The following is a 19,739-nucleotide window of genomic DNA, read 5'->3' on the forward strand; positions in this document are numbered from 1 at the left end:
GAATCGGTAATAGCAGGATGTCCTTGATTAAGCTCTACTAATAATTACCATAATGATTATTCATGAAAATTACATTTTGCCTCCGACTCCCGAGAGCCAATTCACGTTTGCTTGTAAATGATCGGCTATCATCCCAAGAAATTCACATGAATAATTTTCACACAAAAAACAACAAGCATTTTATATCTCTTCATATCTATGTTTCCATATCACATCTAGAGTTGAAGTTTTGGCTATTGCTATAAGGAACAATGATTTTTAATGGGTCAAGTTTATTTTACAAAATATTATACGCATATATGTTGATTTTGAATATTAATGGGGCTTTAATAATATAAAATTGTTTGTTCAATATGTTGGGTTTTTCACCTTGTAAAAGTATCTCACTCATATACTCACCCCCGGAAACCCGATATGCTGTGAGAAACTGGATGTGCTAGGAGAAGTTGCTGATAGATTTCGATGAATTTCGGTAGTGTAAGCAAATCCAGTTCTATAATTGTTTACAGGCATTTTTGAATTAAAATATATTTTACGAAGATACAAATAAGCTGGAAATTTAACTTAGCTTCAGAACGGATATAATTATAAAACCTCTAAGTTCAATGAAAATGATCTACAATGCATCAGAGTGGGCATAAATCAGCTGTAATAGTGAGCTTTTCAGTTTATAAATGAACTGCACTCATGTCATATCTCAACATCTTTGTACAGCACCATGTCATATCATTTTTTCATCAACATGTTGAATGTAAAGTCGAATTTTTCCACCAATACAAATTTTTTTAAGAAACCTCTGCGGATATGTTACTCCGGGATATTGGTCAATATAATTGTCGGTGCAAAACCTTTCATTGGCATACCTTTAAAGAAATTTGTAAATAAAGTGCTAAATATGGGACAAATCCCTGCATTGTCAACTTTAAATAGCCATAGTTCAATAAATCCTGAATATTAATAACCAGGATTTCTCTAACATACATGGTAATACCTCCTTTGCATACACCAAAATAAATTTTAATTCAAAAATGCCTTTAAACAATTATAAAACTGGATTTACTTACCCTACCGAAATTCATCGAAATATATCGGCATATCGGGTTTCCGGGGGTGATACTGTTGATAACAACAAAAACACAAACTAAACAAGACCTGTGTTTGTGAAACACAATGCCCCCTACTGCACTTTGAAGTCACACAGGAGCTATTATACAGAAAATTGTTAAGTCCAAGGCCCATAACTTTGCCAAAAATCAATGGAGCGGAACAAAACTCACACTTCATCTGTAAGTGATGTAGGTAGACTCACATACCATAAATCACCTAGATATCTGAAAGTATTGGGTACAAAACCTCCAGAAAAGTTTATTTTAGAGTAAATGTCTCAGTCCATGAATAACTTTGCAACAAATAAATTGACCAGAAAAAATTCTCTCGCTTTATCTGTAGGTCAAATAGACATACCAAAAATCAGCTTCACAATAGCGTAGCATAACAAAACTCAAGAAATGGATAATTTGGAAGTCCAAGGCCCAATACTTTGCCAAAAATCAATGGACAGGAACAAACCCACACTTCATCTCTAAGTCATGTACTGTAGGTAGACTCACATTCTGTACATATCTGTAAGCGTTCCGTATTTTTTTTTCCAGAAAATGGACAATTTTGGAGTCCATTACTTCGCCAACAATCAATGGACTAAAACAAAACTCAAATTTCATTTGTAAGTCATGTAGGCTGACTGACACAGCAAAAATCAGTTCAGTATCTGAAAGCCTTGTGTAAACAAGAAACCATCGGAGACGGGTGATGCTCCCCAAAGGTTTTTTTTGTCACCATATTGCACTATATATTCAGATAAAAGGAAACGTCTTTAGGGGCATAACTTTGGACAAAATAATATGATGGATGGTTTAGCAACTTAAAAATTTCAAAGGGCCATAACTCTCTAAATAAATCATCTAACCAGAACCCACTAATAACATGCGCATCTCCTCAAGGCAGTTAAGCTTCCCATAAAGCTTCATTGTATTCCAGTCAGTAGTTGGGGAGAAATAGCCCGGACAAGAATTGCACTATATGTACAGTTTATAGAACATTTCAAAGGGCCATAACTCTGTGAAAAATCATCCGACCATAACCGGCTGATAATATGCACATCTCCTTCTGGTAGTGAAGCTTCCCAAGTTTCATTGAATTCCCGTAATAAGTTGCTGAGAAATAGCTCGGACAAGAATTGCACTATATGTACAATGGAAAATTTCAAAGGGCCATAACTCTGTGAAAAATCATCCGACGAGAACCGGCTGATAATATGCACATCTCCTCTTGGTAGCGAAGCTTCCCATAAAGTTTCATTGAATTCCCATAATAAGTTGCTGAGAAATAGCTGGGACAAATATTGCACTATATGTACAATACAAAATTTCAAAGGGCCATAACTCTGTGAAAAATCATCCGACGAAAACTGGCTGATAATATGCATATCTCCTCTTGGTAGTGAAGCTTCCCATAAAGTTTCATTCAATTACGGTCATTAGTTGCTGAGAAATAGCCCGAACAAGAAATGCACTATATGTACAGTTGTTGGAAAATTTCAAAGGACAATAACTCTGTGTAAAATCATCCAACCAGAACCGGCTGATAATATGCACATCTCTTGGTAGTGAAGCTTCCCATAAAGTTTAATTGAATTCAGGTCATTAATTGCTGTGAAATGGCCCTGACAAGAATTGCACTATATGTACAGTTAATGGAATATTTCAAAGGGCCATAACTCTGTGAAAAATCATCCGACCAGAACACACTGATAATATGCACATCTCCTCTTGGTAGTGAAGCTTCCCATAAAGTTTCATTGAATTCCGGTCATTAGTTGCTGAGAAATAGCCCGGACAAAAATTGTGCAGGGAAGGACGCACGGACGGATGGACAGACGAAGTGGCGACTATATGCTCCTCCCAAAATTGTTTTGGGGAGCATAAAAACTAGAGAAAACTGTTATAAAAGAGAACATTTCGAAGTCCTTGGCCCATTTCTGATTCAATAAGAGCACTGCATAACGGGTGCCACGCTCGGCTGCGAAAGCTTGTCAATTATTTTTTTTTTTTAGAGGTCACAGTGACCTTGACCGTTGACCTAGTGACCCAAAAATGGGTGTGGCGTGTAGAACTCATCAAGGTGCATCTACAAATGAAGTTTCAAAGTTGTAGGTGGAAGCACTTTGATTTTAAAGGCAATGTTAAGGTTTTTGTTAAAGTTTCATATTAGAGGTCACAGTGACCTTGACCTTTGACCTAGTGACCCCAAAATTGGTGTGGCATGTAGAACTCATCATGGTGCAACTACATATGAAGTTTCAAAGTTGTAGGTGGAAAAACTTTGATTTTAGAGCATATGTTAAAGTTTGATATAAGGGGTCACAGTGACCTTGACCTTTGACCTAGTGACCCAAAAATGGGTGTGGCGTGTAGAACTCATCAAGGTGCGTCTACATATGAAGTTTCAAAGTTGTAAATGGAAGCACTTTGATTTTAGAGCCAATGTTAAGGTTTTAGCACTACGCCTAGGGCGGACGAGCTGGCTATGACAATAGCTCCGCTTTTCTCTGAAAACAGCTTCGCTAAAAATTAATTGACAAAAACAAAAATCATATGTAAGTCATGTAGGTAGACTCATATACCAACAAGGGCTGTTTGTAAAACATGCATACCCCCCATATCGGCTGTCAGTTGTAGTGGCAGCCATTGTGTGAATACGTTTTTGGCACTGTGACCTTGACCTTTGACCTAGTGACCTGAAAATCAATAGGGGTCATCTGCGAGTCATGATCAATGTACCTATGAAGTTTCATGATTCTAGGCGTAAGCGTTCTTGAGTTATCATCCAAAAACCATTTTTCTAAGTTGAGTCACCGTGACCCTGACCTTTGACCTAGTGACCTGAAAATCAAAAGGGGTCATCTGCGAGTCATAATCAATGTACCTATTAATGTTTCATGATCCTAGGCATAAGCGTTCTTGAGTTATCATCCAGAAACCATTTTACTATTTCGGGTCATCGTGACCTTGACCTTTGACCTAGTGACCTTAAAATCAAAAGGGGTCATCTGCGAGCCATGATCTATGTACCTATGAAGTTTCGTGATCCTAGGCCCAAGCGTTCTTGAGTTATCATCCGGAAACCATTTTACTATTTTGGTTCACCGAGACCTTGACCTTTGACCTAATGACCTCAAAATCAATAGGGGTCATCTGCGAGTCATGATCAATGTACCTATGAAGTTCCATGATCCTAGGCCCAAGCGTTCTTGAGTTATCATCCGGAAACTATCTGGTGGACGGATGGACATACAGACCGACATTTGCAAAACAATATACCCCCCCTTCAAAGAAAGCATAAAAATCAGCTACGTGTCTTATAGCGTTTTGTAAAAAACCTCCAGAGAATGGTTATTACAGAGAATGCATCAAAGTCAAAGGTTCATAACTTCTCCAACAAGAGGGCCAAGATGGCCCTAGTTCGCTCACCTGAGAGGAGTCGGTTCATTCAATCTTTACCAAACGTCAAACTTGACCTAGATATTGTCCAGTTCATTATTGAACCAAAACTCTGGCATATGTTGTGTTTTTGTTTTTGTAAGATTTGACCTGGTGACCTATATTTTGAGTTGACCCCCCCCCCCTTACCAAACATCAAACTTTGCTAACAAAAATAAATATTATGACCAAGATTTATAAAATCTGAAACAAAATTGTGACCTCTAGAGTGTTTACAAGGATTTTGTATAATATAATGAAAATTTGGACAATCTAAGGGCAATAATTATGGCATTAATTATGTGATATATATAAAACCAATCTTTGTACCAAGTTTTATGATGATTGTGACTTCTAGAGTGTTCACCAGCTTTTTTTACTATATAAATATAAAAAAAACTGCCCCCCCCCCAGGCTGCAATGTTATTCAACTGACCAGAACCATTTTCAAAGTCAACTTTCATATCAAGGCCAGGAAACAAATGTTCTCTGACCAAATTTCATGAAAATAGGGCAAACCAAATTTCATGAAAATTGGGCTAAAAATGTGACTTCTAAAGTGTTCACATGTTTTCACTATATACATATAGATAAAAATGTCCTGCCCGCTGGCGGCCATGTTTTTCACCGATCTGGACCATTTTTGAACTCGTCCCAGATATCAATAAAACCAATGTTTTGACCAACTTTCATGATGATTGGGCAAAAATTGTGACATCTATAGTGTTTACAAGGTTTCTCTATAGCCAAATAAGGAAAACTGCCCCACCCCCAGGCAGCCGTGTCATTCAACTGACCGAAACCATTTTCAAACTCAACTCTCATATCAAGGAAACAAATGTTCTGACCAAATTTCATGAAAATTGGGCCAAAAATGTGACTTCTAGAGTGTTCACATGTTTTCAATATATACATATAGAGAAAAATGCCCCGCCCAAATGGCGGCCATTTTTTTTACCGATCTGGACCATTTTCAAACTCATCCGAGATATCAATAAAACCAATGTTTTGACCAACTTTCATGATGATTGGGCAAAAATTGTGACTTCTAGAGTGTTCACAAGGTTTCTCTATATCCAAATAAGGAAAACTGCCCTGCCCACTGGCGGCCATGTTTTTCAACGGACTGGAACCACTTTTGAACTCTACCAACATATCATTAAGGCAAACATTGTGACAAAGTTACATGAAGATTGGGCATGAAATATGACTTCTACAGTGTTTACAAGGTTTTTCTTTTTTTTAACCTAGTGATCTAGTTTTTGATCCAGTTTCGAACTTGATCGAGATATCATTGGGACAAATCTTCTGACCAAGTTTCATGAAGATCGGACATGAAATGTGGCCTCTAGAGTGTTTACAAACCAAATTTGGACGACGGAAGGACGGAAGACGGACAAAGACCGTCACAAAAGCTCACCTGAGCAATCAGGTGAGCTAAAAATCAATGGACCGGAAAACAAACAAACTCACACTCTGTAAGTCATGTAGGTAGACTCACATACCAAAAATCAGCTACATATTTGGAAACAGAAAATTTCAAAGAACAAGGCCCATAACTTCCCCAAAAATCAATGGACTGGAAAGCAACTCTATTTCATCTGTAAGTAATGTTGGTAGACTCAAATACCAAAACTCCGCTTGATATCTTAAAGCATAGAGTAAAATACCTCCGGCAAAACGTCATTATATTGATTATTTCTAAGTCCAAGGTCCATAACTTCGCCAAAAATCAATAGACTAGTTTGAATGTTAACACTTCATCAGTAGGTCATTTAGGTAGACTAACATACCAAAAATCAGCTTGATATATAAAAACCTTGTGTAAAAAACTTTGGAAAATGGAATGTCGGACAAACAGACAGATGGACATTGCGAATGCTATATCCCACCCTACCAGTGGCTTTAAGAAGCCACAAGTAATGTTAAGTAAATTTTTACTGAACCATTCATAAGGAGGAACTTTGGATTGTTACCACCAACATTGTCATGAAGTTTCTGTAACATCATATAATAAATGACTAAGAAAATGAATTTTCTCAAATTAATCACTTATTTTTTCTAGAAAAGCAGACAAATATTGAAATACATTACTGGTACATTAACAGATAATTAAACAAGAGCATCGCCTTGCGGGTGCAGACCGCTCATCTATTTTCTTTTTAAAGGTGAAGGGACTCTCATTTTCAATCACAAAGGAGGGAGGGGTGGAGTGAAGAGGGGTGTATAGTGTGGGGGCGTGGACATTTATTACATTATCTTCCCAAAATGCGGAAAAAAAATTCAGGGGGGGGGGTGGGTGGCGGGGATTCTTGGGTGCGATGGTTGGACGGTATTTTAAACATAAAATAATAAAAATAAATATTTTTGTTTTTTAACCGTTTCAAAAAAAAAAATTGGGGGGGGGGGGGGTGGGGGGGGGGGGGGTATAGTGTGAGGGTGTGGTGGTCATTTGTGAGATGATCTTAAAAAAAAATATATTGGGGGGGGGGTATTATTCTTGGGTGCAATGGTTGGACGGTATTTCAAACATAAAATAATAAAAATAAATATTTGTGTTTTTTAACTGTTTCAAAAAAAATAAAATTGGGGGTGGGGTGGGGGGTTTAGTCTAGTAGTGTGAGGGTGTGGTGGTCATTTGTGATCTTAAAAAAAAAAAAAAAAAAAAAAAAAAAAAAAAAAAAAATTAGGGGGGGGATTCGGGGGGGGGGGGGGGGGGGGGGTATAGTATAGTGTGAGGGTGTGGTGGTCATTTGTAAGATGATCTTAAAAAAAAATAAAAATTAGGGGGGGGGGGGATTCGGGGGGGGGGGGGGAATTGGGGGGAGAGGGGGGAGGGCACGGGGGATGGTTTGGGTGGAGTCTATTGTATTGTGGTATGTCAGGTAAGAGTAGTTTTGTCAAAGTATCAATCAAATATAATCATAAACTAGTGACCTCAAAATCAATAGGGGTCATCTGCGAGTTATGATCAATCTACCCATGAAGTTTCATGATCCTAGGCTTATGCATTCTTGAGTTATCATCCGGAAATCATTTTACTATTTCGGGTCACCGTGACCTTTGACCTAGTGACCTCAAAATCAATAGGGGTCATCTGCAAGTCATGATCAATCTACCCATGAAGTTTCATGATCCTAGGCGTATGCGTTCTTGAGTTATTATTCAAAAACCATTTTACTATTTCGGGTCACTGTGACCTTGACCTTTGACCTAATGACCTCAAAATCAATAGGGGTCATCTGCAAGTCATGATCAATGTACCTATGAAGTTTCATGATCCTAGGCCCAAGCGTTCTTGAGTTATCGTCTGACAACCGCCTGGTGGACGGACCGACAGACCGACCGATCGACAGACCGACATGAGCAAAGCAATATACCCCATCTTCTTCGAAGGGGGGCATAATAAAGAAGTTATGGCATTTTTAGCAAAATTTAATAATTTGACCTTGAGAGTCAAGGTTATTCAAAGGTCAAGGTAAAATTCAACTTGCCAGGTACAGTAACCTCATGATAGCATGAAATTATTTGAAGTTTGAAAGCAATAGCCTTGATACTTTAGAAGTAAAGTGGATCGAAACACAAAATTTAACCATATATTCAAAGTTACTAAGTCAAAAAAGGGCCATAATTCCGTAAAAATGACAACCAAAGTTATGCAACTTGTCCTTTTACTGTACCCTTATGATAGTTTGTGAGTGTTCCAAGTATGAAAGCAATATCTATGATAGTTTAGGGGTAAAGTGGACCAAAATACAAAACTTAACCAAATTTTCAATTTTCTAAGTATAAAGGGCCCATAATTCCATCCAAATGCCAGTCAGAGTTACATAACTTTGCCTGCACAGTCCCCTTATGATAGTTAATAAGTGTTGCAAGTATGAAAGCAATAGCTTTGATACTGTAGGAATAAAGTGGACCTAAACACAAAACTTAACCAAATTTTCAATTTTCTAAGTATAAAAAGGGCACATAATTCTGTCAAAATGCCAGTCAGAGTTACATTACTTTGCCTGCACAGTCCCCTTATGATAGTTAGTAAGTGTTGCAAGTATGAAAGCAATAGCTTTGATACTTAAGGAATAAAATGGACCTAAACACAAAACTTAACCAAAATTTTCAATTTTCTAAGTATAAAAAGGGCACATAATTCTGTCAAAATGCATGCCAGAGTTATCTCACTTTGCCTGCCCAGTTCCCTCATGATAGTAAGTAAGTGTACCAAGTTTGAATGCAATAGCATTGATACTTTCTGAGAAAAGTGGACCTAAACGCAAAACTTAACCGGACGCCGACGCCAAGGTGATGACAATAGCTCATATTTTTTTTTCAAAAAATAGATGAGCTAAAAATGGAAAAAAAAAAAAAAACCAACAAAAACACAATTCAAACTTGCCACAAAAGGCCCCTGTAAAGGCTTTTTTGGTCGGTGTAAGGGCATTATGGATGCATGCACACGATCCATAGACCTATCAATGCCGATTTGCCTAATTGTTGACATTTTAATGACCACCTCCCCTGCGAAGTCGTCTCGACCGATGTTGTCATGATCAAATACTGACAACAAGATGCATGTCCCCTCTAAACTTAGGTACTCTTTAGAGATATTTGGACTGAAAAAAAGTATATATTTTTGAGTAATAATTTACAAAGAAAGAAAATACATCAGCATTTGAGAACACAGAGCAAACAAACTTACAAAAATGTTATGATAACATGAAAAAAATCAATACTCAGGTTGCTTCGTGTATAGACAAATACTTATTATGTGTGAAATAACATTGGTCTTACAATCAACAGACTGAAGGGCAGAAAGATCTAAGTAACTAATGTAATCTTCATTGGAATTGGATTCGTAATTAATAAGCAAACGGCCATCATGTAATAATGAAGGGTACAAAGCTTTTTTCTCTAATATGACCTACTGGCCTACTTTTCAAACCCACTAGACCAAGTTTCAAACTCAGCTGAGAAATTATTAGGCAAAATATTCTGAACATTTTTCTTGAACATTGGTCAATAGAGGTAACCCCTTCAGTATTCACAAAATCAATGTCAACAGTATTCACAAAATCAATGTTAACAACGGAGGTCAAACACAAAGTGCTCACAATAGTTCAGCGTAGGTTGTGCTCATGAGAGCTAAAAGACTTTATCAGCTAAAGATAATGGCAGGCAGAACTATAATTGGTCATAACAATTACAAAAGTAGCCCTTGCAGACCCATGTAGTTATATGTAGCACAATGTCTTAGAATGTCTAAGTTGAATTAGTCACAACATTTTTGTATATTTTTTTCTGAAGAACGATGAAAATTGCACATAAACAACTGCATATCATTAGAAACAATGTCTGCAAGTTTAAATGCTTTATGCTGAAAAGTGTACAGAAATGCCTTTGGACAAGCTTGGGTCAACAGACAGATGTACAGAGACCGATGGGCAGGGAAAGATGCAATCATGCAGACAAAAAGAAGTCCAGTAAAATCCCTTTCCCTTTTTAATGGGGGGGGGGGGGGGATTATGATGATGTGAAAGAATAGGTAAGATTTGACTCACAACTGAAAGAGGACGTTGAACACCGGATTCAGGGTTTGCTTCACAACATGGGTGCGCTGCATGTGTGAGAAGCGAAACAGCTTCTGGGGCTGCAGACTGACCTCTACATAGGGGTCACTGAGACCAGAGGGGTCAAGGCCAGGAAGTTCACTTCCTCGCAAGACTGAAATGAGAACATGTTGCCAAAATGTTTGTTATTCTCTCAGAAGATGTCCTTAATGGTATTTCTTCAAAGAGTTTTGTATATTTGAACACAACTGTTGGGGGTAAGCGCACTTGACTTATCTTACAGTTGTCAGATTTTGCAGTACATTTTTTCACCTTACTGTAAAGTGGTAGGAAATAAATTTTACTATCAAGATATTTAGTATTTTACTAATTTTCAAAATATATTTTGAGAAACATAAACATTGATTTAGAGTGGAATGCATCTTTCTTTATTAACTATCAGTGACATTGACTGTTGACCTTTGCCAAATGGCCTCATATGCAAACATAAATGAAGTTGTTGTTCAATATATATGTGCATGAATTGCACTAACTCAATCATGAGATATTAAATCCAACTCATGTTACTGTATTAAGTTACAGTAGCCTTGCCCTTGATTACACCAATCCCATTTGCAATCCCTGGATATACCGAAGCTATATATGATAATAAACAACAATTGCTAAAATAGTTATTGCATACAAACAATTACAAGAGCTGTCAGAGGACAGCACGCTCGACTATTCAAGTGCTTGACAGTATAATGTAAGCCATCATGGAGAGGGGGGGGTATAATGTGAGTGTGTGATCATTTAATAGATGATCTTTCAAAAATAAGAACAATTTAATTTTTTTTGGGGGGGGGGTGTCTGGGGGGGGGGGGGGGGGGCCGTGGGGGATGGTTTGGGTGAAGTGCATTGTGGTATGTCAGGTAAGTGTTGTTTTGTCAAAGTATGAATCAAATGTGATCATAAATAAAGGAGTTATGGCAATATAAACAAAATTTATTAATTTGACCTTGAGTCAAGGTCATTCAAAGTTCAAGGTCAAATTAAACTTGCCAGGTACAGTACCATCATGATAGTAAGAAAGTATTTGAAGTTTAAAAGCAATATCATTGCACACAAGAATGAACAAAATATTCAAAGTTACTAAGATAACAAGATGCATTTGTGATACACAATGTCCCCCTATATGATGTTTGACCTTGAAGGATGACCTTGACCCTTCACCACTCAAAATGTGCAGCTCCATGAGATACACATGCATTTCAAATATAAAATTGCTAGCTTCAATATTGCAGAAGTGACATTACATGAGCAATTTTGACCCATATATTTGACCTTGAAGGATGACCTTGACATTTCACCACTCAAAATGTGCAGCTCCATTAGATACACATGCATGCCAAATATCAAGTTTCTATCTTCAATATTGCAAAAGTATTCATAAATAAGTGATTTGGGCCACATATATTTGACCTCTGACCTTGAAGGATGACCTTGACCTTTCAACACTCAAAATGTGCATCTCCATGAGATACACATGCATGCCAAATATCACGTTGCTATCTTCAATATTGCAAAAGTATTCATAAAATAAGCGAATTGGGCCACATATATTTGACCTCTGACCTTGAAGGATGACCTTGACCTTTCACCACTCAAAATGTGCAGCTCCATGAGATACACATGCATGCCAAATATGAAGTTGCTATCTTCACTATTGCAAAAGTATTCATAAAATGAGCAATTTCGGCCACATATATTTGACCTCTGACCTTGAAGGATGACCTTGACCTTTCACCACTCAAAATGTGCAGCTCCACGAGATACACATGCATGCCAAATATCAAGTTGCTATCTTCAATATAGCAAAAGTTATTGCAAAATGTTAAAGTTGGCGCAATCAACCAACCAACAAACAGACTAACAGACAGGGCAAAAACAATATGTCCCCCACTACTATAGTGGGGGACATAAAAAAGGGCCATAATTCCGTTAAAAAGCCAACCAGAGCTATGCAACTTGGCCTGTACAGTCCCCTTACGATAGTTAGCAAGTTTTCCAAGTCTGAAAGCATTAGCTATGATACTTAAGGAGTAAAATGGACCAAAACACAAAACTTAACTAAATGTTCAATTATCTAAGAATAAAAGGGGCCATTATTCTGTCAAAATGCTTGATACAGTTGTCTGCTCTTGTTTTTAGATTGGGGTCATGTTGGTAAAGTAGTATGCAAACAAGGGCTGTTTGTAAAACATGCATGCCCCCCATATGGGCTGTCCGTTGTAGTGGCAGCCATTGTGTGAATACGTTTTTTGTCACTGTGACCTGGACCTTTGACCTAGTGACCTGAAAATCAATATGGGTCATCTGCGAGTCATGATCAATGTACCTATGAAGTTTCATGATCCTAGGCGTAAGCATTCTCGAGTTACCATCCGGAAACCATTTAACTATTTCGGGTCACAGTGACCTTGACCTTTGACCTAGTGACCTCAAAATCAATAGGGCTCATCTGCAAGTCATGATCAATCTACCCATGAAGTTTCATGATCCTAGGCGTATGCGTTCTTGAGTTATAATCCGAAAACCATTTTACTATTTCAGGTCACCGTGACCTTGACCTTTGACCTAATGACCTCAAAATCAATAGGGGTCATCTGCAAGTCATGATATATCTAACAATGGAGTTTCATGATCCTAGGCATATGCGTTCTTGAGTTATCATCCGGAAACCATTTTACTATTTCGGGTCACTGTGACCTTGACCTTTGACCTAGTGACCTCAAAATCAATAGGGGTCATCTGCGAGTCATGATCAATCTACCTATGAAGTTTCATGATCCTAGGCGTATGCGTTCTTGAGTTATCATCCGGAAACCATTTTACTATTTCGGGTCACCGTGACCTTGACCTTTGACCTAGTGACCTCAAAATCAGTAGGGGTCATCTGCGAGTCATGATCTATCTAACAGTGAAGTTTCATGATCCTAGGCGTATGAATTCTTGAGTTATCATCCGGAAACCATTTTACTATTTCGGGTCACCATGACCTTGACCTTTGACCTTGTGACCTCAAAATCAAAAGGGGTCATCTGCAAGTCATGATCAATCTACATATGAAGTTTCATGATCCTAGGCGTATGCGTTCTTGAGTTATCATACGGACACCATTTTACTATTCCAGGTCACCGTGACCTTGACCTTTGACCTAGTGACCTCAAAATCAATAGGGGTCATCTGCGAGTCATGATCAATCTACCTATGAAGTTTCATGATCCTTGGCACAAGCGTTCTTGAGTTATCATCCGGAAACCACCTGGTGGACTGACCGACAGACCGACCGACATGTGCAAAGCAATATACCCCCTCTTCTTCGAAGGGGGGCATAAATATGAAATCAATATGCCAAAAGACAAAGGAAATATTTGGGGTAGTACGCAAACTTTAACCTAGATTTATCAATAATATGCATATTCTAAGTATAAAAGGGGCCATAATTCTGTAAAATGCTTGATACAGTTGTGTGCTCTTGTTATCCCCACGCTTTTTGAAAAAAAGGTGGGGATATTGTGGTGATCTCCGCCGTCCGTCCGTCCGTCTGTCCGTCCGTCTGTCCGTCTGTCCGTCCGTCCTGGCCACTATCTCCTCCTACACTAAAAGCACTAGAACCTTGAAATTTACACACATGGTAGCTATGAGCATATGTGCGACGGTGCACTATTTGGAATTTTGATCTGACCCCTGGGTCAAAAGTTATAGGGGTTGGAGTGGGGCCGCGTCAGAAATTATCACTCATTTTTTTAGGTTATTTTACATTTACTTCTTTATTTCTACACCGATTCACTTCAAATTGATACTGGACCTCACCTATGACCCTACGGTCAATCTCAACCATGCATGGCCCCATTCCCAACCCTGGGGCGCCCTGCCCACATAGGCCACACCCACCAAAAATTTCCATTTACTATAATTTTTTCATTTCTACACGGATTCACTTCAAATTGATACTGAACTTTTGTTATGACATTAGGGTCAATCTCAACTATGCATGGCCCCAATCCCAACCCTGGGGCGCCCGCCCACATAGGCCACACCCACCAAAAAAATCCATTTACTATAAAAAAAAATTTAGGTTATTTTACATTAACTTCTTCATTTCTACACTGATTCACTTCAAATTGATACTGAACCTCTCTTATGACAAAACGGTCAAACTCAACTATGCATGGCCCCGTTGCCAACCCTGGGGCGCCACGCCCACATAGACCACACCCGCCCAAAATTGCCTTTTACTATAATTTCTTCATTAATACACTGATTCACTTCAAATTGATACTGAACCTCTCTTATGACAATACGGTCAATCCCAACTATGCATGGCCCCATTACCAACCCTGGGGCACCCCGCCCACATAGGCCACACCCTCCCAAAATTGCCTTTTACTATAACTTCTTTATTTTTACACCCATTCACTTCTAATTGATACTGAACTTCTCTTATGACAATACAGTCAATCTCAACTATGCATGGCCCCATGATCAACCCTGGGGCGCCCTTGGGTCAAACATGCGGCGTGGGGATACGCGTCGGCCTCTGCCGCGCCATTTCTAGTCTATAGATTGGGGTCATGTTGGTAATGAAGTATGCAAAATATAAAAGCAATATGTCAAAGGACACAGGAAATATTTGGAGTAGTACGCAAACTTTAACATTTGCACGCTAAATTGTTATTGAGTTATAAAATAAAATTTATTTCTCTTTATTTATTTACAGTGACATTGGTCACATCTGCCATCTCATATGAATTTTTGATATAAATTATCTATCTTTGCATGTAATAGCTTGACAATGACTTGCTTTGTTTTTGAGTAACTAAGCAGCAACCATGTTTTCTATTTTACGAAATAGTGATCCTGCTCATAAATTTAATTATTGAGCAGAACAATATATATTATAATATATTAAATATTATAATTTTGATTAATATCCATAAAATTACTCCTGAAAAAGTTTAATAATAACCTTAAACCTGCCTATACAGTGTATAAGAAAATGTAAAAGTAGAAAATGTACTAAACTTTTTACAAATGTCAAAAAGAATGACCAATTTGGCCTATTAGGTCATTTCTTTATGAAGAATAAATGTTTTTATATGGAAATTAGCTTAACAAAAAAATTAATCCACCTATATTGTGCATAATTGAAGTTTGTAAGCGTAAAATGGCCCCTAACGTGACAAATTTAAAATAAAGAGTTACCAAACTTGGCCCAAAGAGTCGTTTTAATATGGGAAACAAATATTTTTAGTTTGGATAAAATTGCTCACGCTATTCCCAGGAAATTAGCTTACCAAAAACCTAAAACCTAGCTACATGTAAGATACCAATGCTGACACAGATGTCTGGGAATGTTAAAACCTACCTATTTCAGACAAAAATGCTGACAAAGATGTCTGGGCAAGTTAAAAACTAGCTAAGACATCAATGCTGACACCGACGTCTGGGCAAGTTAAAACCTAGCTAAGACACCAATGCTGACACAGATGTCTAGACAGATTTAAACCTAGCTAAGACACCAATGCTGACACAGACATCTGGGAAAGTTAAAACTTAGCTAAGACACCAATGCTGACACAGATGTATGGACAAATTAAAAAATAGCTAAGACACCAATGCTTACACGGACATCTGGGCAAATAACAACATAGTTAAAACACCAATGCTGGCACAGATGTCTGGACAAGTTAAAACCTTGCTCAACTGCAATGCTGACACAGACATCTGGGCAAGGTTAAAACCTAGTTAAGACACCAATGCTGACAAAGATGTCTGGACAAGTTAAAACCTAGCTAAGACACCAATACTGAAACAGATGTATGGACAAATTAAAACATAGCTAAGACACCAATGCTGACACAGACATCTCGGCAAATTAAAACAAATTTTCTTAAAGTAAAATTCATTTTAATTATTAAATACTTACCTGTTATCTCTAGCTTACCCCTTTCCAAGGGAGTTATTTCATCCGGAAAATATTCAAGCGCTGGGAATCGTCCACCTCTATAAGAATCCAAATCAGGTTAAACATAGTACAATGCAACCTAACAGGAAATCAAGAACCACAACTCATCTTTCCTTTACGCAAACATAAAAAGGCGATGAGCGGGGTGGGAGGTGGGACTTACCAATAGGTAAGTATTTAATAATTAAAATGAATTTTACTTTAAGAAAATTTGTTTTAATATCATAAATACGTTACCTGTTATCTCTAGCTGATTTTGCAGCTGCGGCGGGAAGGTTCGCATATTTTTTCCCATCACAGCAGAACCCATATAGAGGGTTTACAGCCAGAGATAGTAGAATCACGTCCTCTTATAATCTTTGTTAGTACAGTATAGTACTTAATTCTCGGATGGCACCAGTGTACTTACGCCATAGAAGAAACTACAGTTTGAGCCACTACAAGAGGACCCAACTTATACAAATTGTCTTGTTGGCACTCAAGAGAACGAAGATAAAAAGAGGAGAAGGTGGTCGGATTCCTCCAGAAAGCAGCTTGAAGCACTTCAGATAGTGGGGTCTGATTAATATAAGCCCACGAAGCCGAAAGAGCTCTTAATTCATGCGGTCTTATCTTAAACAGGGATAAATCCCTCGATGAAAGAGAAGAATAAGCTTTCCTTATAGTCGAGGCTATCCAACGAGAAATAGAAGCCGCAGACACATCGCCCCCCCCCCCCCTTTTAATGGAATGAAAAGTCTCTTGCGAGAACCTCGAATAGACTTTACCTTTTTAAGGTAGAACTTCAAAGCCCTGACCGGGCAAAGGAGTCTATCATCATCTTCATGTCCACAAGTTCTAGATAGACTTGGAACTTTGAAGGGTTTGGAAGCCATAGAGGGGAGTTGATTTTTAGCAAGGAATCCTGACTGACATAACAATGTAACGGAACCATCAGAAGAGTCAAAACGAAGATGACTATCCTCGAGAGAAAGAGCATGAATTTCACTTCTCCGTTTGGCTGAAGCCATAGTAAGAAGGAAAACGGTCTTCCATGTTAGGAATTGTAATGAAGCCTGATCAAGAGATTCATAGGGAGCCTTAATAAGCGAACATAGCACACAAGCTAAATCCCATTTAGGAGCAAGTGTACGAGATACAGGACGACTAAGTTCCATAGCTCGAACAAGTTCTGAAATAGCTGGATCAGCACAGACTTGTGAAGACTTAGTGAAAGCCAATGTATGCGAAATCATAGATCTGTATCCTTTGATGGAACTAAGAGAAAGTTTCTTATCATCAAAAAGATAAATGAGAAAATCCGCTATTCGTCTAGCAGAGGGATTGAGGGGATTAATTTTCCCTCGAAAACACCAATTGGAGAAGAGTTTCCAACGAGCATCATAGACTGCTCTGGTGGATTTTCTCCTTGCCGAAGCAACGAGGGTTGAAGCCCTGACACAAAATCATTTCTTCTGCAAAGATTGCCTGATAACTGCCAGACGTGTAAGTGGAACATTTTTGGGTCCGCATGTAGTCTGCTGCTTTGAGACAGAAGATCTGACCTGTGAGGAAGATTCCTGGGATAATCGTACAGGAGACTGAGAAGATCGTTGAACCAAGATCTTCTGGGCCACCAAGGGGCAATCAGGAGTATCCTGCAAGAGCTCACCCTGATTTTCCCCAATATTTGGGGAATTAGAATGGGTGGGGGATAGGCGTAAGCGTCCAGTTGGTCCCACGCGAACGAAAGCGCGTCAATTGCCCACGCTGCTGGATCGTAAACTGGACTCACATACAGAGGAAGTCTGTGATTGTGTCTGGTTGCAAATAAATCGACCAGGGGATAACCGAACTTGAAAAAGATCTGGTTGGTCACTTCTTGATGAAGTGTCCACTCCGATGGATGTAACTGGTGTTTGCGAGACAAACCATCCGCCATGGCGTTGAGGCGACCTGGTATATATTTTGCCAGCAGATGAATGTTGAGTGTTTTGCAAAGAACAAGTTATTTTCTGGTTTCCAGATACAGGGATTGAGAATGTGTTCCCCCCTGTGCCTGGATGTAAGCCACCACAGATGTGTTGTCTGTTGACACCATCACACAAGAGTCTCGAAGATGTGATTGGAAATGAGATACAGCTAGAAATACTGCTCGCATTTCTAGATTGTTGATATGTAGGTGAGATTCCTGATGAGACCACAACCCTGAAATTATCAGACTGAGAGGTTCCAGGTGAGCACCCCACCCTTCCTTTACGCGACGATGATAACTGCTCAACGAAGAAGAGCGTGTCCGATGTCCACTCCTTGATGAAGACGATGTATTCGACGACGAATCGGATGTATAAGAATAAGCCGATGATGAAGACCGAGTTCTTCTTGACCGGCGATTGGTGTTATCGGTGGCAGGCCTAACTGATGACTGTTGACCGGTGACCAGACTGGACCTGTGACCGAACCGGTGATCAATGACCGGACCGGTGACATGACCGGACCGGACCGGTGACATGACCGGACCGGTGACATGACCGGTGACCGGCCGGTCATATTATGACTGGTTATGTCACCGGACAAAGACCGTAGAATGGCGGCTGCCATGTGGTCCGACATTGATCCAGTCGTTCCATGATCAATGTCGCCGGTATGCATGGTGTGAGTCATAAGATCTGATGACGATCGACTGACAACAACACCATCTTGCCCGGTACCCAGTGACTGACAAAACCGCTGGTCATCCTTGACCAGTGGAGTCACTGGGTAATCAACGTCGTATGGAGGTTCGTTGCGTTTGCGGCTGATCGACGTCCTCCGGCGACCTGCTTTTGTCCATACGTCGTAAGCCCACAAATCGCAAACCGCACATTTGTTATTAAATGTGCAACCGGTACATGCCAAGCAAGTATCGTGGGAATCCCACCTTGCTTTGATATGACCACAAGAACCTCTATCCTGTAAGTTCATTCTGAAATAAAAGAAACAGAAAGAACCTACAAAAGACAAATTAATGATTATAAATTCAAATAAAAAGTTAAACCACAAAATGTAAACACAAAGAACGCTGTCCAATTGACCTCAATTACTTATTGGGGAATAGGCACGAATTCCTCGTGGTTCACGTGCTCATGACGTCATGTACATGAGCGACGATGCAAACAAAGAAACCCAGCAAAAGCAGAAATATGACAATTACTGCAACAAAAAGTATAGAAATATAAACCGAATGATACAAATAAAAGATAAATAAACTTTATCCTTTTAAACTCCGACAAAAACACAGTGAAAAGAACACATAAGTCCTGAGCCTAAAATAGGCGTGCACATGGTTTTATCCGGAAAGGAAAGATGAGTTGTGGTTCTTGATTTCCTGTTAGGTTGCATTGTACTATGTTTAACCTGATTTGGATTCTTAGGTCCACAGCGCTTGAATATTTTCCGGATGAAATAACTCCCTTGGAAAGGGGTAAGCTAGAGATAACAGGTAACGTATTTATGATATTAAAACAGAGCTAAGACACCAATGCTGGCACAGATGTCTGGACAAGTTAAAACCTTTCTCAACTGCAATGCTGACACAGAAATCTGGGCAAGTTAAAACCTAGTTAAGACACCAACGCTGACAAAGATGTCTGGACAAGTTAAAAC

The 19,739-nt window shown here is 39.0% G+C and overlaps 1 protein-coding gene across 1 annotated transcript in view; it reads right to left on the reverse strand.

The window, feature by feature from the left end:
* The window catches only part of LOC127843606 (protein unc-13 homolog D-like), a 156,571-nt gene that overhangs the window by 7,586 nt on the left and 129,246 nt on the right, over positions 1-19,739 (reverse strand). The window contains exons 25-26 of the mRNA XM_052373295.1: positions 10,097-10,259; positions 8,935-9,151 (exon numbers count right to left, since the gene is read on the reverse strand). Coding sequence (XP_052229255.1) covers positions 8,935-9,151; positions 10,097-10,259 — 380 coding nt within the window. The remainder of the gene's footprint in view (positions 1-8,934; positions 9,152-10,096; positions 10,260-19,739) is intronic.

This window comes from Dreissena polymorpha, chromosome 1, assembly GCF_020536995.1.
Source record: "Dreissena polymorpha isolate Duluth1 chromosome 1, UMN_Dpol_1.0, whole genome shotgun sequence".
Classification (NCBI taxonomy): domain Eukaryota; kingdom Metazoa; phylum Mollusca; class Bivalvia; order Myida; family Dreissenidae; genus Dreissena; species Dreissena polymorpha.